Source organism: Bombus pascuorum, chromosome 8 (genome assembly GCF_905332965.1).
Source record: "Bombus pascuorum chromosome 8, iyBomPasc1.1, whole genome shotgun sequence".
NCBI classification, from domain to species: Eukaryota; Metazoa; Arthropoda; class Insecta; order Hymenoptera; family Apidae; genus Bombus; species Bombus pascuorum.
In genome coordinates, this window is record NC_083495.1 from 13266586 (window position 1) to 13293357 (window position 26772).

The following is a 26772-nucleotide window of genomic DNA, read 5'->3' on the forward strand; positions in this document are numbered from 1 at the left end:
AAATTCATATCGCTATGTTCCCCACCTCGACGTTTCCATTATTTACTTATGTAGCTTCTAATCGATAAACAAGCACGTTGATTCAAATCTGGACGAAGAGAACTTACCTCTGGCCGAAGAATGTAGTATTTTTCGCCGTTCTTTAAACTCTTCGCTTCGTTACCCTCGATAAAGTGGAAGGCTTCCGGTCCGAGTTTCGTGTAACTTCTGTCGTAGGATTCGTGGCACGTGTTGGTCAGACCAGCGGCTATCGTCATGTATCTCTCAGACTGTTCGTTTTCCTGGGTTTTCGCTCCCAATGCAAACATACCACCTGGAGACAGACAGGCCAATTTTGTAAAAATATGTTTTTTTTTTTAGAAAGAGGTATCGGCTTAAAGGAAGGAATAAAAGAAGTTTGTTTCAAACTTACCAGCAAAACACGCCAGATGGCCCATTTTATGCTCGAGCCTGTCGTATTTTAGATCCGACACGTAGAGCAGCTTGCCCTGTGATGTCTTGATCATGTGTTGATCTATAGCCGCGATCGCTTCGTCGTACATTTGTCGGGCTTCGACGTCTTCTTTGCCGGACTGAATCCACGCCTTCAACAGATACTCGTAGAAACTGTCACCGAGACCTCCCAACGACATGTGATCTGTGATTCGACAAGAAAACAAACGTCCGTCAATCCGACTTGGAATATTCCCAATTTTCTTACGTTCTATCATCGTCGTATCATTTACGGATCTTTTACTTGTCGTTATCCATCCTTCTGGCACTTTTAACATTTTTATATATGTACAATTAACTAGCAATTTTGGCAATTTTCATGATGAAAATTTTTGTGTTTTATTTCGGAAATTAAAAGATGTAATAAACGATGGTAAACTTATCTGTTCCTTCCGTGCCTTTTCTTTATTAAGATTTGGTGAATTGTTAATTAACCAGACGACAAATACATCCGTTTCTGGCGAAACTGATCTAACGCATTACTGTCTTTATAAAACTTGTCGTACTGAAATAATTATAGCCGCTACATTCTAAAGATTATGCTCGAAAAAGCAATTAAAGCGAATGCTAGAAATAAGATAATAGAAATACGCAATTTAATTCCATAAGGCGGAGATTCAATTATATCCCATGCCTGGCATAATCAGATAAATTCGTCAAGTCCAGAGAGCAAGTTCGTTAAGACAACTTCGAAAATCCATCTCGCGACTCCTCTTAAGCTCATTACACGTTTCAAAAGCGGCGAGATAAAGAAGCTACGTCGAAAATCCGCTGGATTCCTGTCGACAGGGTTTCCATTTTAATAACAGTCAAGAAGACATACCCGTGCCGTGCGACTGTATAGCCAGTTTCATAACTCTCAGCTTTCCATCGAGGCGGCTTTCCATTCGACTGGAAAACGAAGCGGACAAACCGGCGAAGAAAGCGTTTCCAGCCACTTTCAGCCAACGAGACAATTACTTTGAAGCAGCTTTCTCATCGTATTTACGAACACCGATACCCTTCGACGGTTACAGAACGCCATTCAACGACTTTGCGACTCTCCAGTATAATCGTTGTTCAAAGCAATCGGATTTTCAAAGGAGACAGCGATTAATAACGCCGAGGGACGACCTACGCTGGAAATCGTTCGTTGAAATCGACGGTTCGAAGAGTGGTGCTTTATTACGACAGCGAACGGCGAAATGGTCGAGCACTCAAGCTCTACAGGTCCTCGAAGGTACGGAAGATAGTGGAGGCTGGCATTTGCACGCGAATATCCGCGAGGTTTTTGCACGAAGAAGAGGGCTACTCCGACAACTCGTCTGAGAGAGGGCACGAGACAAAGAAAAAGCTCGGGCGGTTTTACTCTCGCGACTCTTCTTCTGCAGTTCGTGGCTGCTGCGAGCGTCGAGCGTTTTCGTTTTCCTGCAACCCCTTTTTGTTCTTCATGCTGCAAGAGAAACGCGAGGGGAGACGATTACAATCGAAATAGAGGGAAGCTAAGTGTTTTTAGACGAGATTTCAACGTGTTGAATTTTGATTGATTTTATTCCATTACGAATATTTCATTTGACAGTTGATATCGATAAACCGTGGGTTTTTTACGCATTTATTGGAAATACGTTGTTTCGAATATTTTATTCGATGGTTAATTTTGTTAGAGGAAGTTTAAGCGCTTTTAAATGAGGTTTCGATGAGCAGGATTTTTTATTGGTTTTATTTCGTCTCGAACATTTTATTCGAGGCACGATATTGGCAGATTGGTACTGGTTTCTACGTATTCGTGGAATGTATGAAGTTTGAACTGGTTTATCCGATGGATAACTTTAACAGAGAAAAGTTAAGTGTTTTGGATGTATATCCTGCTTTATTTTGATTCATCTTCGATGCTGTTCATTGTAATTTTATTCATTGTAATATCTAGAAGCTTCCATTTCGTTAATGTTCCAGAAAAGCAAATTTCTTCGGAAATAAGATTTCAATTAAATATTTGCAATAGATACATCGGATAATATAATAGGAAATGAAATTTCAATTAGATACTCGAGGTAGATATTGAATACCTTTGTTAGGAGGGAAAATTTCAATTAGGTTCTTGAACCAGATATTAAATAATTAAATAGGAAATCGATATTTAAAGTAGATGTTGTACTAAATAGAAAATTACTACTTATCCAACCGTGTATCATTCACGTGTATAGAATATTCTCTGATCATCCAATTTCTACGAATACTTCTTTCGACTTGAGCTACATTGTCTCCACGTTTGAAGCACAATATTATTAAATAAATAGCCTTTTTCAAAAACCACTAACAGACTTCTGGATCAAACGTATTATTCTTTCCTGTTCTCTTATTTAGTCGTCCTTTCTGTTTTAGACGTTCTTTACAACAGAACTGCAGAAACGTCAGAATAATTCTCTTTAGCTTCTAACGGAGTCTCAGCGAAGGAAGTCCAGTCATTGAGAGAAATTCAATTGTAGTACTTGAACTTTACAAATCTTGGGGTAAAATTGCACCAACCATATATAGGAAATGTAAATTTGTAGATTTATTAGATCGTACGAATCAGTGAACAGATCTACGATTATCGTGATAGCTACATAGAAATAAAGATTTCATTCTGTGTTCTTTCAGTCATTTCCGATCCAATTGTATTCTTCTAGCGTTAAAAAATATCTCAAGTTTGAGTAAGATACGAAAACATTGTTGCATATAATTCTACGTTATAGACGTTTTCTTCAAATACAGCAAACCGAATTTGTACGCCGAAATGGGAACAAGATAGAAATTAAAAAATTGGAGAACCGCGGTAGAGTTAAAAACGACAACTACTCGATGATTCACGCACAGAACCAGTGAAAATATTTCTCGTCGCAAATATTCGGAACTCGTGAACTTCGTGCTACGTGCACCTAATCTACATTCCTCCATCGTTGATCGCAGCATCGCAAACCATCAATATCGGAAAATGTGTTCAAAGAACATAATACAAAAGCATACTCGAAGGAAGGGTCTTATTCGCAGCTGCTCGTTGGCCATTCAAATATCAGAAGGGTAGAATACAAGCTGAGCGGGTAATTAGCTGGCCCAAGTTTCCTCTTGGAAGTAGCCTCGCGACGCTCGACATTCAATAGAACCATAAATTTAAGGAGACTCGAAGCTTGATAGCTGCTTGGATGAACGAGAAGACCCAATGAAAAAGACGAATAGAGACGAGTGTATAAAAAAAGAAAAAGCCAATCCGATGTACGACGAGACATCGTATATTTCAAACATCCTATATTTGACCAAAACCTCGTTCTTGCGATAAAGCGATTCGCTTCTCGCCAATCGATAGAATCGTAAATTTAAGGAGATTCGAAACTCGATGGTTGCTTGGATGAATTCGAAACTTGGATGAACGAAGAGTCGCAACGTGGAAGACGTGCGATGATAAGAATACAAACGAAAAAGCAAGCAGAGTGAAAACGAAGAGGAAAACTAAGGGAAAGACAAAGGAGAAGGACGAGGGGAAAAAAGGAAGGAAACGAAGAGGAAAGATAGAACCGTAGGATTTAAGAAGAAACGCGAAGGATGACGATGGTCGGTTTTCAGGACGATGATAAATATTCGTCGGGGATCGTCATACACGCGACAGGAAAATACAGGAGGAGCACGAAGTCGGCGGAACAACGGGAGAAGAGGAGGATTTAGCACCCGAGGGGATGCACGGTATGATAAATGCGATATTCGGGGGAGACGGTGCAAAGAGTGCCGGCCATGAGAGGCAACCTTCTCCTCGGAAGACGACGGAAGCACAAAAGGAAACCGAGGACACCGGTGGCTGCTTGTGGAACAGGGCCGACACCTTCTCGCTTCTCGTTGCCCCCCTCTTCTCTTCTCTGCACGGCCACTGTCGCCATCGAAACTATTCCACCGATATAATTGATAGCCGTCAGATTAAAAATCTATTTTGCCCGAAATTCTCCGGACGCGTGAAGATTTATTAAATGAAATTACAGTAATAAAGCATCGGCTACATTTACATCCGACATCCATCGTTATTCCACGTCTCGAATTTTTCCCTTCTTTTTACGCGTTTAAACTTAGTCTCCTTTTTCTCTGTGATTCTTCTTGTCTGATCAAGACACCACCTTTTACTTTTATTGTTTGAGTTGTTTCTTTGATATTGTGCGGTGAAGTGCGTTTGAAGATCGACTGATAGTGCGGGAAATGCGGTTTTGTTCATTTCCATGGAATTTAGCGCAGCAAGTATCGTTAGAATTTTAATAATTTGACGCAGGTAATTACGAAGATGTATATTTTTCAAGATAGAGACTAGCAGTGACGTTATTATTCCTCGTGATTGAAACACTCTACCAAGCATTTTCTTATTTTTCAAAATATTTAAGCTTCCTCGTATCTTTTATCTTCTCGATTGAATTACATAAAACCTATCAAATAGCAACATATTAAATAGAACACTTTTGATTAAACGGAGAAAGAAATGAACAAACAGAAGAACGAAACAGAATAAAAAGAAATAATAAAAATTATAATCTGTCTTGAATTTTTGTAGCTTTCATTTGAACTATATACACGGAGAAGGATCCAGATAGTTTTCACGTAGTTCGTGTTTCCGTGATTATTTTTTCCTTTTCCGTATTTCATATTGATCGAGGATACGTTTTGATGATCGCTCGCGGGGTGAATGATTTTATCGTGAAACTGTGTTCGCGCATGCCTGGTCGTTTTGTTCACGTCCCACCGTGAGAATTACCGGTGGTTCTCTGAAAGATAGTTCTCTTATTAGGTACGTGTGAAATTTATGAAGGTGCGATGTAGCATGAGAAGAATAATTAACCTGGTGTTTTTGCCAGCAAACCGATCGTTGCCGCCGGAATTGATGCGGATAATGATTTAAGTAACGCGGCAATGGGATTACTCGGGGGATGCTGGGTACCAAGTATGACCAAGATTTATTATTGTTATTAAGTGGTTGGGTTTCTTGCGTGGGTTGCTTGAGGAACAACACGCAGATAGAGACACGTACGGCGAACAAAACAGAAATTGGAATTCAATATATATACAGGGTGCCCAAATAATTCTATTACAAGGCGATATATCCGTTACTTTTAACGATACGCAAAAATGTGAAAGGAACGAATTTTTTGGTTCGAAGGAACAAATATTACTGTAAACGAAAAATCTTTCTGAACGAATAAATAATAATGAAACAAAAAAAAAAAACTCACGCTGGCCCCATTTTCCAGTCTTCGGGTGAATATAGTTGGGGTAGAGTCCTTTCGGTTTCTCCAGGTTCTTCAGCACTTTCCTCACGTTCTCGACCTTGCTCTTGAAAACCGGATTGCCCGTGATGTCACTGAGGTAGGTGAATTCGAGATGCATCGTGCCAATTTCGGAGAGGATGCTGCACCCGCTGCTCGCCCAGCCATAATTCTTGCTCGCCTGAAAATTTCCCAACGAGACACCGTCTCCGTTAGTCCTAGCTATTATTTATCCTTAACCCTAGCACTAGCGTTCACCGGAAAATTCCATTTTAATCTATGTTCGATGGTGGCGCTAAGGTTCAGAGTTTTATTCTTTCTATCTTTTAAAGATTAAAATTATTCGATGGTGATTAAAAAAATTAAAATTACCCAAAGATAATCGGAGAAATTAATTATGTACCGTGATGATTAATCCCGAGTCGAAGTTAGAAATGAGAGAAGGAAGGTAATATTTCTGCAAGGTAGGCGGAATCAGCGACGAAAGTCGGCCGCGATCGAATCAAACGGATCCAATTAAACGAAATAACAAAGACGGTCACCGACCGTGTTTATAGAGATGGTTGCAAAGCTTCGCGAAACGAACACGCTTCGTTCTATTCGCCAGCGAAGATAAATATTAACCTACGCCGCGGAAATTACCACCAGCCACCGTAATAATGAAAACGTTCGGTTACCGGTGCGAAATTTAATCGAATTTTCAGTGGCAGGTCGTCGGGATATGGAAAGAAACGATCGCTGATTGCCTCGCGAAAAATCGACCGGGAAATCTAACGGTGAAACTCTGCTTTCTATCTCGGTGTTGTCTGATGGGATGGAATTATTGTGATTTTAAGATATCGTTGGTTTTACACACTTTTGTTAGACTTAACCGTTCTGTAATCGGAATTTTCTTCCATTATAAGGCAATTGATTTGCGATTGGTTCAGTCTTGTAACTTTAATTAGGAATGTAGAAATTGACGATTGTTAAGTGCGTTTTGCTCGATTAACAGAGAGTAGAATTAACATTGATCCGAATTTGAGTTTGATTGTATGAGTGAAAAGAGTTATGATTAATCACAGTCTGGTATTTTAGTTTGAGATCTAAAGATTGATGTTTGTTAGAAATATGAAATTCTATAGAAATTGTGGATATTTATAGAATAGAAACTAGTAATTGCTATTGACAGGTGTTATAGAAAATAATAGGCGTTGAAGATTGTATTGTGTGAATATAATGATATGCTAATAAGATGTAACAGCACAGTGATGAAGCGAGTAAAACAAAATTTTAAGAACATCGACAGTTATGGAGATACAAATTCCAACTCATATGGTGTTACAGAGAGATAATTTGTAATACTATTGTAGTTACGTAAATTTTTCTTTGGTATACTATAGAAAATTATTCACTTTTTTTGGAATAAAAAGAACTCTAATCAAAATGATTCATTTTTTTTAAGATGAAAAGAGCTAAGAATAAAATAAACTCGTATATTTAAAGCATGCTTGATATATCCTTAAATTCGATTTTTACACACACAAAAAAAGAAGAAAAAGAAAAAGAAAGGAAAAATAGAAATAGTTTGCTTGATTGAAATTTTTCGGTAGCTTGGCATAGAAGGGATCGAATTTAATTTCGACATTTATTTAGTGCACTTTTCGTGTCGCGTGAAACAAAACAGTTTCAGCCGGATTTCCATTCAGGGTGACGAAGTTTCCCAGCCGAATTCGCGAGCCATGGTTTTCACGGTGTTACAGCACTCCATAGGGAGAATGGGAAAAAGCCGTCGGGACCGGTATTCGTGTCGCTCGGTGCGGAAAAATTGGATCGAAGGGCAACGAAAATGGGCGTAGAGGCAAAGACTCCGGTGAAGCTAGAATATTACAGGTTAGAGATAGAACAAATAGATTTTCAAAGTCAAAACTTTGAACTGCCACGCCAAACGCGGGATGAAAATCTTAGCTTTGGAAAAAACAAGGAGAAATAGTGAAATATGAAATTGAAGATTCAAGAAGGACAAAATAATGTTACAGAAATAATTTACGACGATGTACGTAAAATGAAGATATCGCGAATTTTCCTGAACTTTTTTGTATCTTACATACGTTTATAAAATCATTTATAAATTAAAAAATTATCTGTACCGAACAGACATTGTCTTTCGTCTTCTCCAAATGCTGAGCGTACGTTTTCAGGAATTTTCGTGATACATTTTCCAAATTTAAATACGCGATCAATTATCAACCAACATTAAAGATGACAAAAATTTCTATAAATCATGCATATTCAATGCCTAGGAGATCCAGAGAATTAGGATAATCCTGTGAGTTTCTTATATGAAGTTTAAACTCATATGAAATCAAAAACTCGTATGGAGTTTTAACATTTTTGTACAAAATCTTCATAATGTTTAATATTACATCCATCTTTATAATATACGATATATGTATAATATATTACCAATATGATATATAATTTACAACATATTTTTTCTCCTCTGACGTGTTCGATAATAATTCATGATAGGATAAAATTTAATGCACAGTGCTGGCGTGCCAAATTTAAATTTTAAGGAAACGATGATTCATATAGATCAACCTAATATAAGAATGATAAGAGAAAGTTCAAAGTGGAAAGACGACCAAAGTAAGGAAAAAAGTTGGAAGAATATAATGAAATGAACAAAGTGATGGAACACCGGAATAATGCGGCTCCATTATTCGTCCAATTAAGAATTTGCATATTAATTCTGGCTCGTCACTTTGGTGAACGCGATTTGCTGAAATCGTTTCATTTAAACCAACGAATGTACCTTTCTGTCGTTTCTAATGCATGTGAAAAAACCATCAAGAAGTTACCGCCTTCGCTAAACATATTTCCGACTGTTTTTCGTTGTCGCGGGCATATATGATTATTCATAAAACAAAGAAAAACGAATTTATTGAAGTATAATTGCCACATCTTTCCTTTCTTCTTATTATCTGATTGTGCTGCGTGAAATTTGCGTTCTTTTTTGGCGAAATTTTTTGAGAGGAGAGTTTAACAGATGCAGGCAAGTTTGGTTAAATTTTGAGTTTAAGGGTTTAGATCTCTAATTATTAATCAAGCAACGGTTATTCATGTTTGACTATTAATGGTTCATTGACAATTACTACTGACTTCTTAATTGGAATATTTAATTGGTAACTCTCAGTATTTTATTTTTTTACAAGCTTTTAAATTTGGCTGTGGCTTTTTGATTTTGAAATTTCAATATTTTAGTTTTTTTAGTTTTAGTTTTTTTAACTTTCAACTCATAGTTGATAAAGTTAACACAGTATTTGAAAAATTGGATCAATTTTCGATCGTCAGCTTCTTCCACACGATCTTCCAATGACCAATTTCCAATTTTCCACTGCTACTTTCCCGCTAATCATCAATTAACTTTGGGCTATTCGAATAACAATGCTCAACCTCGAATCTTCAACTCTCAATCGTCGCTTTTCACTTTTCCAACAGCAAACGTTTTTAACGTTAGACCGTCGAATTGTCAATTTCCAATTCCAAACATCCAATTTTCCATTTCTGCTTTCTCACCTGCCACCATCCAAATTCTCTGGTTCGCGACTTGCCAACTTCCCTTCTCCTCTCACATGCTCCTTTCAACTTCGACCACCAGCACTTGGCGAACCGAACCTAACATCTACCTCGGCGTTTCCCTAGTTCGCAATTCCCGCGAAACTCCTAATCCCACCAACATTAATCACACAAAGTTCAAGCAACGCGAAAGCGCCAAAAGGGAATCACTGTAAAAGGCGTCTCCCTGTACGTTCCGAGCTCTGAAGAGTTCTGACGGCAGCAGGTTTCCGTCCCGCGAAATTCCCCGCGATACGTTTCACCGGCAATCGGCGTCGTTAATCCTTCGTTTCTGGCCCCGGTGAATATTTCAAGGGAGGCGTAAATTTCGCCACTACGGCCACGTCAGAAATAATTAACATTAAAACATACCGTTGTCGGCACCGTGGCCGACGCCGTGACCGCGAAATCCCCGAACTTACCCCGGTATGGAGATTGATGAGGGAATGAGGAATTCCGGTTTCCGTCTGGAAAGCGGGCAACATCCGTTCGCCGAGCTGAGCCGCCTTATCCCGGAACATCACGTCCCCGGTGAGAGCGTAACACGCCAGCAGGCTTCCCATGAAACGAATGTTCGTCTCGAAGAGGGATATTTCCGAGTTCTGGAAAAAAAAAGAACAAGAATACGGTTTCATTAATGCAGGTCTAACGTTGCTGCAAAGGGAAAAGGAGCTAATTCGACTGGCTGGCTGCCAGATATGAAAGTGTAGCGACGAGCGGGCAGGTTTGATTTTGTTCGTTTCTGCAGCATCGATTTCAACGTTTGTGGTCTTTTTCGATTTCGCTCGCTTCAAGACTGCTTTAGATTAATTTGCGATTAACTCGAGTTTACGATTTTGAGATTTTATTGCGCGTAAACTTGGACTTCCACAATTTTAAAGTCATTGTTTCTAAGTTTAAAACAACGTAACGCTGATCGAAATTGCGATTTTAGAGATCAGTTTGGAGAAGAAGAGATCAGAGAAAATTGGAGAAAATCGTTAGCCATGCGAGTGACTGAAAATGATCCAATACGATTCTATGCGATCGTGTTACAATTTCGAAGAACGATTATCAGAGTAATGTCAAGATATTGTTCTAAGTATTACATTTTTATATGTTTGCACGGGACAATGAATTACAGTTTGTAAATAAAAGTGTGTTATTTCACGTCGGTGGCTAGATACAGAAGGAGATTGAAGTTTTATAGTAATAGTTCTATATTTCTTGGTTTCAAACGGTCAACAAACCTATTGAAATAGTACTGAAAGTATTAGAAAAGGAGGGGAAAATCCGAGTTGGTTTGCACACCTGAGTCCTGGTGTTCAGCTATGGTTTCATACAGCATGGATTTGTGAAATCATACTGTTTCCTTCTGCTCTGTATATTTTCCTTTTGCTTGTTTCCATTAACTCATGTTGCTTACATTTCACGTCGTATTTAGCCATTTCCTTACTAATGGGGGTGTACACAACACCATACGCGTGGCTTTCTCGCTTCGGTCTTTAAATAACGAAACGTAAATCTGCTTAGCTTCTCATGATTTTATTGCTAAAAATACGAATGATTTATTCCATCGAATGAAATTATGAAAAAATACTAAAAAACATAATTTTTTTTATCGCATCAATATTCGCTAAATAAAATCAGGGATAAAAATAATCTAGATTTTGATAGTGATCCATTTCAAGGGAGATTAATACATGACACACGATATATTATATAAATAAAATATAATATATAGAATAAAAATATATATTGAATTTTATCATCTTCATCTTGGAAAATCCTTGAATTTCCAAGAACTTGTTAGTTCTTAAAACACTTTTTTAACTGATAGATAAACTACCATGGTTAATTCAAACAGTAATATCTAAAACCTATATATCATAGTGTATTTAATTATACACTACTTAACTTTCATTTTAATTAAAACAGAATATTTACTAACGTATTAAATTTAAACAGTAATAATTGAAACCTACGTATTAGCATGTATTTAATTATATTACTTAATTTACATTTTAATCATAATGGAATATCTAATAACGTATTAAATTTAACACATGTCACATCATGACTATGATAATACAACATTGGTAAGTTTCTCTGTAAACAATTTAAATGTACGATCTATTGCTTTCGCGCGACAAGAAAACAACTATTCTATTCTTTCCTTAAAAATGATGTAACATATTCAGCCGCTCGTAAACGGTAACACACACATGCTCCAGTTAGGGGAACAACTGCATAAAAATTTTAATTATCGTTTGCAAAAGCTGAAAAAAGATTTGTAAGACTGCGAGAACGTTTTAGCATTCAGCGGAATTGTTCTAGCGTAATTTGTTGTCAGTTAAAACAGACGTTGCTGCAGAAGACTGGGCCGGTGTTTTCAGCTGGGAAAAAATTTATGAAGCTTATCGCGAGGTTGATGAGAAACCATGCGAACTGTATTACGTACGTGGAACGTACGAGAAGCTCGTAGGGATTATGCTACTGCGCCTTTGCGGCAACGCAACGTCGTTAATAGCATACTTAACGCTGAAGTATTAAGTTTAATTACAGCGAATACTCGATAATTTGTCTTCGCCCTGTCCGCCACTCACCCTGGCAATTGCGAGCCTTGCAATTACTTTTCCAGACGCTCTTTAGTTAAGTACCATTCTCATTTTCCTTTTTCTTTTCGCTTTTCTTCTCCTCGTCCACGGTCTCTTCGATGTAAATAATCATCGTGCGTGGAAATGATCTCGTCTTAGAGGCAAGTTTCTATAGCTGATCGAATATCTCGAGACAATGATTTATCGTTACACGTATAGGATACACTTTGTATTAATGTAGCCAGTAGATACAGTGGCGAACAAAAGAAAACAATTTTTAAATTAATATAAATTCTTTCGACAATCGAGGAGATTGTAGCGATAAAAAGACAGCCACGTTTCTTACATATTTCTAGCTGTATGTATGTCCTATTTTACAAAGGAAAATATAATATTTCATTTGGCGTAAGAAGCAAGAAGTTTTGCAATAGATGGACAATCATAAAACCATTATAAAATCGTAAATGCATTATACAACTATGGAAAATGATATATGATTTTATAATGGATTGAAAACAGACGTAAGATTTGATTTAGCGTTATTCTTCCTTTATTTGACGCAAACAATAAACAATTCCGATATTCTGGTTATATCTACCGGAAGTAAGTGTACATTAATATATACGATATACAAATTGAAAATTATGAAATTAGAAAAAAGGTCTCTTAGAATAATTTATATATTGAGCGAATGAATATGAAATATAACATATTTGATTAATTTTTTAACAGAGTATTTGAGAATTTGGGAATTCACAAAGAGACTAGAATGGACCGAAGGAATTACGAATTAGAATGCACGCGACTCGTTTCGATCATTATGCGAAACACGTTTGCAACGCAGGTTGCAGAGAACCGAGGCTACGAGAAGCATCTCAATTTGGACTACACCGAATTGTTTTTCTTCACAACTAACTTCTAATTAATACAAATTAACACCTTCGTGTCGAATTTACAACGAATTTACGCCTTTCGAATGACGGAATCACCGACGCTTACGATCTTAGAAAGCTAATTTCTATTTTGTCTCGTTGAAAGTTATATTTATAATCCAATTTCTTCAGAAATACTGCCAATCTTGTTTCGTACGTGACGCAATTCAGAAACATTTTGAAAAGTGTCGAAAACTATCTTCGAACGCGAAACTTTCGTCGATAATAAATATATTAAAGCAACGTAACTGCATATAAAGTATATTAAAAAAATAATATCTATAAAATATTATCGTCTTTATCATTCTTAATTTTTAACTTTAGAGGACCTTCGAGGTAAACAATTTCTTCAACGATAATCTTTTTTCAATAACGTTTCGAAATTATAAATGGTGAGACTGTGTTTTCGTATCACTAATTAATTAATTAATTAATTAGTTTCGTACAAGTCATAGACAATTTCGAACGCAACGTAGTACAATCAAGTTAGTAAGTTTATAACGCGTGTTTGTTCGATACATTATTTTACCGTAGAAAACGCAATTCCGATGGGTTGGCGAATACACCGAGGATACGATAAACACGTGAGATTTAAAGTTTCCAGCAAACTTGCGCATCCAGCTTTGTGCATCGCGAAGGCAGACATTTGCGGAGCGGCGGAAATTCGGCGATTAAGTTTCCAGCTTGTGTTTAATGAGCTAAGATTATTATTAGTTTAGAGAGAGTTATGAAGTTATTCACAGCTACCAACTGACTGCAGCTGTTTTGCTTTACGTTCTCCTTTGGAACTCTCTTTCCGTTTTCCAGATTGATCTCGTTGCTCAACGCCTTGGAAAATTGTAGCCTCTCTTCCTTTATTTCACTCATTTCCGGCTATATTTGCTGAAGTATTTTAAAGTACAGTCTTTTGTAATTATATATTCTCTTAAGGTAATAATTGTACACAGACAATAGCATGTATTTTAGAGCATAGAATTTTCGAAAGTTGAACTAATTTTAAAAATTTAGGAATTTGAAAATTACTATTAAAAATAGCAAGCGTAGGAAGAAACTGCAGCTTGGGGAACGAGGATCGTACTATTATTTCTTTTTTCAAATGGTGGGTTCCACGTTAGCTTTAGAACTTTTCGACAGAACGAAAGGAAACTTAGGGACAGAATGCAAATAAAATTGTAATATCTTGACCAGTGTCTGACTAGTTAAAATCCTATCGACTGAATCTACTTACTACTATGAATTAGTGAACTTGTTCGTGTATTATATAAATTGTTCATCCTCCAATATTTTTATAAACTTACCGTAACTTAAATAAATTGTATAGATTATGATAAATTTATAAAAACGTATAAAATATATATTTACATTAATATGAAACAATCATTTTATCAAAAGGTATTCAAAATTATACTACTATTTCTAATATATTTAGTAGTTTTCATAGTTTATTATCAAAGAAGAAGAATCTTTTGTAAAATTTTCCATATCATTGAGTAACATGACAAAAAATACGAGTATGCATAAACGTATAAACGGTTCTTTAGGTTTTTGTTGGCGTTCTCGATAGATCTTCGCATGAATACATTCTTGGAGCTGCCAGAGGCTACAATCAGCGGCCGCATAGGTGTTAATTAACAAGAACATGAAGATAGCATCGGAAACAGATGAGGGGATAATAATGCTTCGCGCTTATGTAGACCGTTGCTACCTTCTCTTCTTCAACAGAAAGAATCACGGTTAATTGACGTTTATGACTTGACGTCGCGATAAAAGCTCTGGAAGCTGTTTCTCTTTACGATAGTTCAACCACGTATTTAACGCTGATTTCCATCACTGTTCACGTGTAACTGGGAGTGAATTAGGGGAACTTATCAGTAACGTATAGAACTGACGCATCAACTTCACTTTTTGAAAATTTCTTAATTTCAGGATCTTGAAGAATATATAATTAGCATTTCAGTTTTCAGAAATGAAATATTAATCGTAAGTGAAATTTATCCACGTTATTAACTTTATTGTATTATTATTAATATTATTCGCATTGTTAATTTTACTTTATTCAAATTTTCTAATTTTTCTACCGATGTATTTCTATTTTCTACGGTATATCTATATGACTAGTATTTTTCAAAGATTAATCGACCGACTACTCTTGATGGAATCGATCTACCATATATAGGGCGAACTCATCAATTCCACTTTTTGAAAACTTCTCGATTTTAATATTAGAATCGATGATTGAAATTTAATCTTTCACAGAGATTATCCAAATAATTATCTTTGGTAAAGTTGGTGTATATCGGACAAACTCATCGATCCCATGTTTTCTAGATCTTTTAATTTTAATACTAGAATACGTAATTAGCGTTTAAAACTTCAGAAATTGATCGTGTAGGATTATTCTCGATAGAACTGATCCAATAATTTGGCTTTTAATGAAAATCAAATATAAAATATCCTCAAAGCTAAAAACATGTCAATTTGTGCAAATATACGAACAAACTGACCGATCATTCCACAACAGAATTTCATCGGAAACATATTTTAATCACCCATTCACAAACTCGACTAACGAATCTCCAAACACCTGTTTAACTCTACAAACAAATAATAAAAATCTTCCAAGTCGAAGTTGCATCTGAAATACTAAAAATTAAAAAAAGAAGAAACAGATGACACGAATAAATTATATAAGACATCTTTTATTTTATTTCCAGACTTCCAGACATAAAAGAAACTCGATTTACAATTATTGCCCCTATTGTCTTGCATTCTCACTTGATCATTTACACTCTCGTCCATCCATTCGCACGTACAACCCTATTTTACCCTCGTTTTACCATTACCTATCTACTATCTGTCATCTATCTAATTACTCAGTAACTATTACGTACGCCTATTATCTGTTATCTAATGCAGAAATCTTTACCTAATTGCCTAATTTACCCACTTAACTAGAGACCCGTTCTCTCTTCGTTCTTTCCTCTTTCTTCTCTTCCATTTTCTCACCCAGTCTATAGCCCGATCTTTTCCTCTTTCTTCGACTATCTTTCCCCTTTTCTCATTCCCTACACTCTCTTCGTCACGTACCCTAAATTTCCGCATGTGTTCGTAGTCGCAGAACTCGCATTCCCCTGCTTAACTCTTCTCCCAGCATTTATTCTATTTGTTCGTACTATCAACGTATGAACAAATGACGTAAAATATTTTTGACGTATAAATTATTTAAGATAAACGGAAGGTATCGCTAGATATGAGAGTCACTGGTGTTTCTTCGCGTATCGGTTCAGTTCGAGGTGTTTGAAGTGGCGTGATGCAACAAAATGTGCGTACGATGGTCATAAATAGCGTTGGCTGTAATTTGCCGCATCTCGGCGCGGTCTTGCACCCGACAGGAAAATTGCAAAATACGACCGGCTCCACCTGTCGTAATCGCAGCAGTTTATCCTAATACGCGAGATGTTGTAGACAGAGGTGTGGTATCAAGGAGAAAGACGTAATCGCTTTCGTAACAAGTTACATATAAGTCTCGACGATGATTCCCGTAATCGGAACATTCAATTCCTTGATATACGCGCTTTCCAACAAATCGACGCGCCTACAAACGATCTTCTCCTTATCGCTCTTGTTATTATCGGTAATAATCTTCTTCGGGGTTTTTTTTTTTTAAGAACTTTTCTAGTAGAGAGAATAGTACGATAGAAATAACGATTCGTTGTTCATCGTGTCAAAGGTTCAAGATCGTGACAGTGAGAAATAAATGGGAAGAATTGAAGAAACGGGACGTGTAATTAGATAATTAGGTAATTAGGTAAGATTGTTGATCATAATAATCCACGAGTTACTACATTTTATTATTTTTAATTATGACATCCCTTTTATTTTATTTCGTTATTATTAATTCTAACGTTTCTTCTATTTTATGTTTTGTACGAGATTGTACTACCTTTTCGAAATTAGTGTGCTTCGTCACAATTGTGAAAGAGATGTTATAAAACTATTGAAAGATTCAAAGATGTATAAAAGCAGAAAAATTGAGAGTTCTATGTAAAATATTTTGTTTCGATAATTTGAGAGTCGTTAAATTTCGTAATTATCAATTTTAACATCCCTTTCGTTTCACGTTGCGTAACATTCATTTTGCAACTATTCGAGGCAGCGTCGTAAGTTGCTGAAGTTTGCTATTATTAATTTGAACATTCTTTCATAACGTAAATAACTGAAGTTCGTTATATTTTCCGATGAATTTGCGTGGAAATGGAAGAATGATAGATGTACACAGTATTTCATGTAAAATTATGCCGCATCTACTGTAATTCGCGTTGCATTTCATGTAAAATTATGCTGTTCATTAATCTGCTTCAATTTACATAGTTGAATAAACGATATAATTCTTGCACATTCTGAATTAACGTATTAATTGAATATTGATTTTTAATATTATTTATCATTAAATTCGTTATTACTACATATATTATTATTAAATGTTTTAGTTTATAATGATATATGTAAAGTAAATAGTTCAGCCTCCGCGGAAATAGATTTTACAGGCATAATGCTCGATAACGAGCCATCGTTTGGCGAATGTGCTATGCTAAAATTCGCGTTACTCTACTGCCAGGCAACTGGGAGAATTCAATTTCATTCTGTAATGTCTCTAACGTCAGAAATTGGATCTCAATAATCGAGAACTCGTATGTTGGCTATTGAAAGCGGAGCCACATATTATACAATCGATGTCCATCATAATATAACAATCATTTTACGTCGACAGAACGTTTGCATGTCGTTACCAACGAACGATGTTGTCGTTCATAATTATTTAATCCTGCGTGACTAACTTTATTTTTAACGTAAAACATGTTCGTCAAATATGAATAACGAATAACAAGAATGTAAAATAATCTTTCTCTTTCTTCTGTTCTCTTAGATTGATGTGTACTTACATGAATTTTTAATAAATGTCAGCTCAGTTCCATCGTTGGTTGCAACTATTTAATCCTTTGACTTTAGGTGACATTATTTTTTATACAAAACGCGTTTATTAAATACAAATAAGGAACGATAAAAGAAAAAAAGATGTTTAATAAAGTTCTTCTTTCTCCTATTTCCTCGTATTAACGAAAATATAATTACTTTTTTACACGGTTCAACTGGCACCGGTGAATTTTATATATTTTTTCCCGCAATAGATTAAAATTATACTAACACCGTAACATTTAATCTTTGGGAAATATATCGTATTTTTTATCGCAATTTTTACTCCGACGATGTTAATTGTGTCACTCGCGCTAACGTTAACGATCGTTTAGTCCATGAAACGTGTCTTATTTTAATCGTTCTAAATTTTTGGTAACTACTACCGTGGCTAATTAATATTAAACCAAAGAATCATTCTACACCTTTGACGCGTATTAACCGAGGCTCCGAAGATCTAGTAATAATTATAGGAATTAATCATATTAGCGTATCTTTAATAATTATATTACTATAACGTTGTTAGCGTTAAGTAACTCTGATTCAGGAGCCTTCGGTAATCAACCGTTACACGCCCTACGAAGATATAAAAATAGAAGGGGAAAAATGATGGTAAAAAGAGAAGGAACGAAGAAGAGGATGAAGAGATAGAAAAAAAAAGTGGAGGCTCGATACGGTAACAAGCGGACGGCTGGTTTATGAGGTCGTTAAGTTAAAAGGATTCGACGTAGCCTGTCTATCGGATGTTGCTGCACGTTGCTATGTTTTCCGGTTCGACAGGTGTGTCGGATTAACTCGTTTACTCAGGACCTAATAGTGCAACGTTCTTATTAAGCCTATACTCCGTTAAAAGAAAGCAGGGTTCTTCTTCATACGTGTGTGTGTGTATAGAGTATAGATTGTGGCCTTTAACCCGATTTTTATCCTTCAGAAATTCTCCTTCGAATCTGCCATTCCTTCCCCATGTTACTTTCTCATTTTTCAGTGTTAGGTGGTTCTATTTTATCGAGTTTTCTCAATTTTCACTACTTCACTGGAATCTTCTTTTAAAATTGTTATTTCGTCACTAATGGGGCGTTTGTGAAAATAAATAAATATACCATATTGTTTCAGATCAATTCACTGTAATATCTTAGGATTTCTGAAGGATTGTGATCGAATAAAGGAAATTTTTATCGTTCAAAAATTACTCGCATCGTTTAAAAAATTATCACCTGATTTACCACCTTCTTGATCAATTTTGAATGAAGCGAATCGATCCGAGAATACGTGAAATTAAAGGAATTTTGCTCGTCGAAAAAGGACAGGGATAAAATAGTCGAAATTGGGAAAAGTTGCTAAACTGCATAGTCACCAACTTTTTATTTCACGCTATAGATTTTTCACTTTTCTCGCTTTCTGTTCCTTTTCCTTTGATTTCTTCGTGTCACGTACGTACAAGAAAGTCTTGTTTTATCGAAGGAGATTTTATGATACCAGCCGTTCCTCTTTTGTCTGATCGAGCGCATTGCGTTTGATTTACGACGTTCGTTAAGGGGGGAGGTTAATAATTAATGGTACGAAGAAATGAATTTCTTTGCTGTCTTCTTGATTGATCGTAGAATGATTCTTTATAGATTACTTCTGCGTCAGTGAGAATGATTTCTTGGTATTGCTTGTGTTGTACAAGTTTCTGAATTCTTTTCAGCCTCCTCCTTTTCCCTTTTCGTTTGCTTCAATTAACATTCAACCAAGAGATCAATTTCTTAATCCTCCAATTTTCATGCTTCTTCGATACTTCGTTTTTTTCGTAACATTATTCTGCAAATTACGATGTTTCTCAGTATATCGAATTATTTTAACGAACAAAAGTAAAATGCTCAATCGCATTAAGAAAATGAACGAAGTAAAATACTGTATTAAAATTATGTCTTTTTCAAACATTACGCTATTTCTCTCTTTTAAAATAAACATTTACAGATGAGTCTACGTATACACGAACCTCAGCTACCGGCAATGTTATATCATAATAGATGGAACGTTATCATCACATTTGTATGGTTTCTATGCCGCATATAACGATGAACTAATTAGCAATATATTATTCTAGAATTTCCTGTATATTTAAGAGAAACAAACAAAAAGAAAGGAATATAAACGTAAGGGAGAGATATTATAAAGCTGAAAGTTTCTCGATATTTTCCAACGGAATGAAATCGCTTTTGTAACACGGAAAGTTTACGGACAGGCATCGAGACAGATTATCGAGATATCGTTTTCACCTGACCGGTCGAATAGAGCTCCCGATTGTCATCGAGTCATCGTGGAATCTGACGTTTTAATTAAAAGTTCTCTTCGACGGAGCGTGAAATGTTTCCTGCAAGCCTGCCATATCTATCGACGAAGAAAGAAACGGAATAACAGGAAATCAAGCGTATTAATCGACGATATAACGTATCGATCGAATGCAACATCCGATTTCCTTTAGATAAGTCAAAGGCAAGTAATAATTAATAATTAATAATTGAGCCTAATCTTTTTTTAAATATTATAACAAAACTATGGTTAGTCTTAGTAATTATCTTGTAGTAGAAGTTTCTATGAAGCTAGTAAGCATTTAGTATCAAATTAGTAACATTAGTAACATCTTGAATAATATTTTAAATCGAGATTTCAATTTAATTCATATTTCTCTGATATTTAAGCCTTTATATGTATTTCAAAACTTAATGACACTGATAGGTACAGTGACTCACTTGAGAATGTCTACAAAAATCTTCTATAATGTGTGCTGTATTAAATATTTTCAAATTTTATTAGCACTATTACGACTATCGTGATATTTGTTTGGTTGTCCGAGAAGTTTCTTTGGTTTTATAAAGAAATAATAGACGCACAATGTTTTTTGTTTTATATTAATTTATTGAATTGTGCACGAACATAATAATAGAAATAGAACGAAATGGATCATACCTAATTCAATAAAATAATATAAAACAGAAATTGTTGCTCATCTATTATCACCTTATGAAACGAAAGAAACTTTTCGAACAACCTAATAGATAAAAGACTTCTATAGTAAACTTATGTGTCGATATAATAATGATATCGTCATTTTATTATATGGCACAAGTATCGTGTTATCCAAGGATTGCCTGTATATTTAAATTTACAAATACTTGAATTTCAAAATATTTGAAGGAGATCATCTCTATTATAATAGGTAAGGAAGTTCTTTAGTTATATTATACGTAATTCAATTATTAATTTAACTATAGCTTTTAATTTTAATTACCACAATGTAGAATATAATTAAATAATAAATTTAATGAAACTCTGGTTCGAAATATTGCCATCGTAAAGTCGCCATACAGGCTAATGTACGTGCACGAAGCTTTGTATCCTTTCATGATATTCCATTTGGCAATTAAAATGCAATAATATAGATCGACGGGTAACTTTTCAATTATTTTGATTACCATTCGTTCGAAACCTTCGACCAACGAGCGAGCGAGCGGCGTGAATTAAATTAAAAAATAACTTCTCTCATAAATTCGTGCTGGAGAGCTCTTTTAAATCCCTTCCTTCCATTCCAATTAATACATTCCAAACGTGTTATGTCGATTGGAAACCTGATATCGTATACCAATCAAACTGTTTCCTGTTATTTTCTTTCCATTTGTTCTTTTCTCCACCATTTGCTCTTAGTTTGGCCAAAGGACGAATCGTTTAATTAATATCGATGATTATGTTATACGAGTTCCAAGTTTCTTCTGCCTTGAACAGTTCAAAGAGAAATATTCTATTAATTTTTAGCTACAGGAATTCACATTTTCGATATGGATTCTTATTTTTTATATTTTTTAAATTAATTGGTATTTTATTAACTAAACTATCGCGATATAAATATCAATCTCGCGAATATTCGAATGCGCAACTTCTCTTGATTAGAGTTACCAAAGATGAAGATTCTTTAATTGAACGTCTTAATACAAATTTTTGTCTCTGATTTTCGTTCACGGTTAGAGCATTTAAACCAAATATTCGAACATAGATGTTTCCCTTTCATCAACGCTTTAAAGAGCAAAGTTTCAAATTGAATAATTAAATAAAAATCATTCTCTTTGGCCGAAGCTTGCAAGAGTACAATTTTTTAACTGGATATTCAAATAAAGCTTTTTAATTGAATATTCAAATTCGAACTATATCCTTCTTCTAAAGCTTTCAGGAATAAAGCTTGCTAATCCAATGTTTGAATTTCACATTTTTCTTCGACCAAAGCTTTCCGCGATAAAGCTTTCCCCTAAAATACTTGCGATCTAAATTCTTCTTTCTAATTATAACCAAAACTGAAACTTTTAAATAATTGACCAGAGATATGAATTTCTTTCGCCAAGAAGATTTTATTTCTTCAGATTCTTCTGTCTCCCATAAATTAAAGGTTTCACGATCGTCCCTCTTAATCTATCGCTGTCAAGATTTTAGACACGTCAAGTATCGTGACACGTACTACTTTGGGAAAAACAGAGAATATTCAGCTAGAACCGTAGCCTACAGGCGACCATAAACGGGTTTGCATGAGAATGAGTGGAGAAAGAGAAAGAGAGAGGTAATCCTGTTATCATCGCGTCCTCTATTTTTTAATCTTCGTATTCACGAGAATGTACGGGATCGGGAACGGTTTTAGTTTACAACAATGTGCTTGAGGTTGTTCCTTACGGCAAGACTTGCAACGCGATCTGCACGACGTTAAAACCACACAAATCGGGCTATCGCATTGTTCCTGCCATTTCTAAGTGCATCATCGCGAACTTGCTGCAACTACGATACTTTTCATTCGCGCGTGACACCGAAGCGTATCTGATTCTAAGAACAATCTCACGTTTTATGCTATTTTATTTCTTTTTTAATTCACAAAGATTATGAAGCACCGCGAGAGAAAGCTGGAGATCGTTTTGTAATAGAGGAAACGATATTTAGTAAAACAGTGAAATTTTGGATAAATAATACATCGCTGTAAGTACGAGGATTTATTGCCTGTATTTTAAACGATGTTTTAATTTCAATGCTGCATCCGATTTTAAATTAGCTCGAAGTTAATCATGTCCCAATGTGATTTCCTCTTTCTCTCAAAATTCTCTTTCACTCGGTCGCAAGAGAGTTTAAAGTTAATTCTTGCAATGAGAGAAACGAATTTCCGTAAAGCGACGAAGCTTTTCTGAAAAGTATTCTCCCACGCACAAAGATCTACTTTTCGTATTTCCAACGCTCGTAGTTCGGCATAATCGAGTTCTGATCTCAATAAAAGTCAAGATTAATTTCACCTTTTTTACACGATCTTATAATATTAATCCTAAAAAAAAAAAAAAAAAAACAAAAAAGAAAAAGAACAAAAGAATTCATTTTGATAGTTTCGGTAGTTCCCAGCGTTAACGACGCACTCAGTTGCAGTCTCCAAACATGTCCACCTAATTTCCCGAAAGAAGAAATCTCGTTGCAGGAAGAGTATCATTGCACGAGATTTTTCCAGCAGTTCCTTACTCCGTTTATTCAGGGTCGTTCGTTGAACGACCACACTGTGTCTCGGTTCACGGATAGTAAAATGGAACGGCGATGATTATTGCACCGTCGTTGTCTCGAGGACGCGTCGCCTACTCGAGGACGGAAGAAACGAAGGACGCATAGTGGAAGAAATCAAGTCGATGGCCATGGACGAGGCGCTGCTTTAAGAAGAACTACGACTAGAGAGGTGGATCAGGTGGTGAGTCGAGTGGAAATTGGTCCCTGGCCAATATTGCACCCACGGAACGCGCTCTCCAATGGTACCTTAACTATGAGATACGTGAGCAGCCCCTTAACGATTCACGAACATCCACGGCGCGAAAAAATATCGCGACAGTCCGTGAAAATCAATCAAAATAGATCATAACTATGAACGCTCCGGATTTTCAGATAGAAGTGAGAGCGACAGGCGATGGAAAAATTTGGAAATGATCGCGTGTAAGTTTCAAATAAAATGCTCTTGCAGGTTTCTATACGAGGATTTTGTTAAGTTTGTCCTTTTTTTGATAGATCTTTAACATCTTCGAGTCGTGTTTTCCTAGCACTAAAAAGTTTGTCTGAAAGAAGGATGGTCGGAAGGTTTCTATTTCTCTCATATCTCGTGAACGTTTTATTTGTAATTTCTTTTTCAATCGATTTATACTCTGGTATTCTGTTTTTAATATTATGGCTAGGAAATGTTATTCCAAGGAACCGTTCAGTCTTTCTTCTATACAGAAATATGAATAATTAAAAAAACTTTACAAAATTCAGTTTGAATATTTTGAATGTATTGTTCTTTCGTGTTTAGTTGTTACGAGCGAAGCATTGGAATTTCATAGGATAAATAAATACGAGAAAGAGAAATTGAGTCGTATGCACGTCGATGGAATAAAACACGAACAAGGCCAAAGTTTAAATCTGACATGGAATTAATTTTCTATCGTGGAAGTGGCATAGCGTTATACGAGCGGCTTGATATTGCATCGTGTGGCAATAACGACGAGGCAATAATAGTGTATTAAAACAAAAAAACGAGGAAAAATGGGCAAGTATCCTCGGAAGCACGGCTCGCAGAGATATATTTAGGTGTAATAACCGAGCATTTGCTCTTTTTCGAAGAAATTCGACCTTCTTAATAAAGTTTCAAGCTCGGCCACTCGACACGAAAAGACGGTCTGCTCTTGTCTCTGCAAAGATGGAGAACAGGCGACATCTCGAAAAGCGGCTACCCTAAGAGCGCCCATTGTGTCATCTTATCCTTAGTAATTTCTTTTCAGTGGAATTTTATTATTCTACCGAAATGTTGAACATTTTATAATTGGTTCTATAACGTCTTATTCTTGGTTATCTCTTTTCACAAACTTTATTACCGCACTAAAATATTAATCGCTTTATCGTTTTTTACTGTAACACCTGTAAACTTATTTTCACTCTAAAGAAAAGTAGTTCTCAATTATGATATTGTAGATATCTGAGAAATGGATAAATGAAGTGATATCCAAAAAAAAGTATCCCAAAAAAGAAACAAAAGTATTCAGTAAAAGGAAAGTAATCGACAATTGTAAATAATACATTTCTGTGCAATTTGTGAACGAGTTAATTTCCAAAAAAATATTCGACGGTATTTATTGTACATTATTACGTGAATATTTTTTAACGTAATAAAATTTATGTTGAAGGAATTGAAGTAGCTCTAAAAATTAGTGCTTCAAAGCTGGAAAATATGAAATTCTTTATTTCTTTTATTATACCCTATTATCCTATTATTACATTTTTTCTACGGTCACGTTCTTCTCGTTTATATTCTCACACACGCTTCTCCGAATCTCTCCCTCCATTTTTCACCTACATCTCTCACGATTTTGCATGAGCCTAGTGTTCATACATATTTGACAACTTGGCTAAGTTTCTATGGTTGCACCTTTATATTTTCTCCACATATTTTCAGTTTATTTTCCTATATCCTGTTTCTAATGGTCAAGCTTTCGTTCGTCGACCAGGCTCGCTATATTATCTTTTATTTTTCCAAGTTTTTCTGCGTTTTTATACTTCCTCCTTTAACCTAAGACTTGGCTCTCGAGTTATCTCTTTCTACTCTACTTCCTTTCCACTCTCTTTTACTTTTTAAAGAACAGAACAGAATATACTATCACTACAACGATTATTACGATCGTTGCTATTATTATATATAATGTAAATGATTTTTAAAAGGAACGACACGATAAAAAATAGATCCATAAACGAAGAAACTATTATTATATTTACGAGATTAGAAATGATGAATTCGATGAACTCACTCGTCTTCTCCGATTAACAATTTATAGTAGAAACACATCTTTTCAGATGGCTTTGTAAAAAAGGCCAGTTTTGTCGTTTTGTTGTTTTGAAAACAAACAGGTCTATCGTTTAAATAATCAACAATATATATTAGATTGTCCGAAAAGTGTCTTTCTTTAGCAAACGTGTTTTTTAGAAAAATGCACTTCATATAAACGTGAAACCAAGTCTGTGAAATATCGCGGTGTTTATCTCAATATAACAAAATGGATGGCACGTCGTTTGACAAAATAATAAAAAACGTTGTGCGTCTATTATTTCCTCATAAAACGAAAGAAACTTTTCAACCTAATATATATACAATATTATATATAAAGTATACACTCAGCATGAAACGCGAAAGAATGAGTGTAACAAAACGAAATTAATTTAACGCCGTTTTCCAACAATCCTCCTTCCCATTTCTATCTTTATCAACAACCATCCAATTTTTCTTATTTAACATCACTTCCTCAGAGAGAAATCTTCACGCGAGCAAAAAGATTCGAGCAGAAAACAATATTCTTCAACAAAGTTTCCAAAGGATGTAACGACCAGTTTGTAGACGGATCACGTGGATATGATTAGCGGAGGAGGTCGTTCACGAAACGGCGATTCGCACAGCGAAAAGCACTCGCGTGTTTCTCAGCCACTTGTAAGACTCTGATACGAGGCCTGCAGATAGTCACGGAAGCAGTTTCGTGAGTAACAAGTTTCGACGCGGATTTCGCATGCTCCACTTTTCCACCCCTTGTCTTCGAACCTGTTACCATTATTCCATGTACGATACCTCTCGCAAGTACGCGACGGATATTTTGGTATTTGTAGTAACAATATTCGGATAAAAATAAGCGACGAATCAACGATTACATTAATTAAATCGATTAAAACGTATACAGCGGGCACGAGGTGATTCGCTATGAAAAAATAGGAAGAGATGCGCGGTACAATTTTTTCGTCCGAGGCTTAGCTCCCGAGGAAATCGAGTTTCATAAAAGAGCAATGTTTGTTTCGTGTTGAAATTTATCAAGTATACTTGAACACGACGAATTCCGGACTGGACAGGACTAAACAATCGGCAGGAGATTATTCCACGCGTGGAAGTAA

At 35.7% G+C, this 26772-nt stretch overlaps 1 protein-coding gene across 3 annotated transcripts in view; it reads right to left on the reverse strand.

Annotated features, from left to right (window-relative positions):
- The window catches only part of LOC132909885 (mannosyl-oligosaccharide 1,2-alpha-mannosidase IA), a 689092-nt gene that overhangs the window by 10496 nt on the left and 651824 nt on the right, over positions 1-26772 (reverse strand). For all 3 annotated transcript variants that reach the window (XM_060965078.1, XM_060965081.1, XM_060965080.1), the window contains 4 exons: positions 9767-9946; positions 5712-5925; positions 413-637; positions 108-313 (listed from right to left, as the gene is read on the reverse strand). In XM_060965078.1, the coding sequence (XP_060821061.1) occupies positions 108-313; positions 413-637; positions 5712-5925; positions 9767-9946 (825 nt within the window). The remainder of the gene's footprint in view (positions 1-107; positions 314-412; positions 638-5711; positions 5926-9766; positions 9947-26772) is intronic.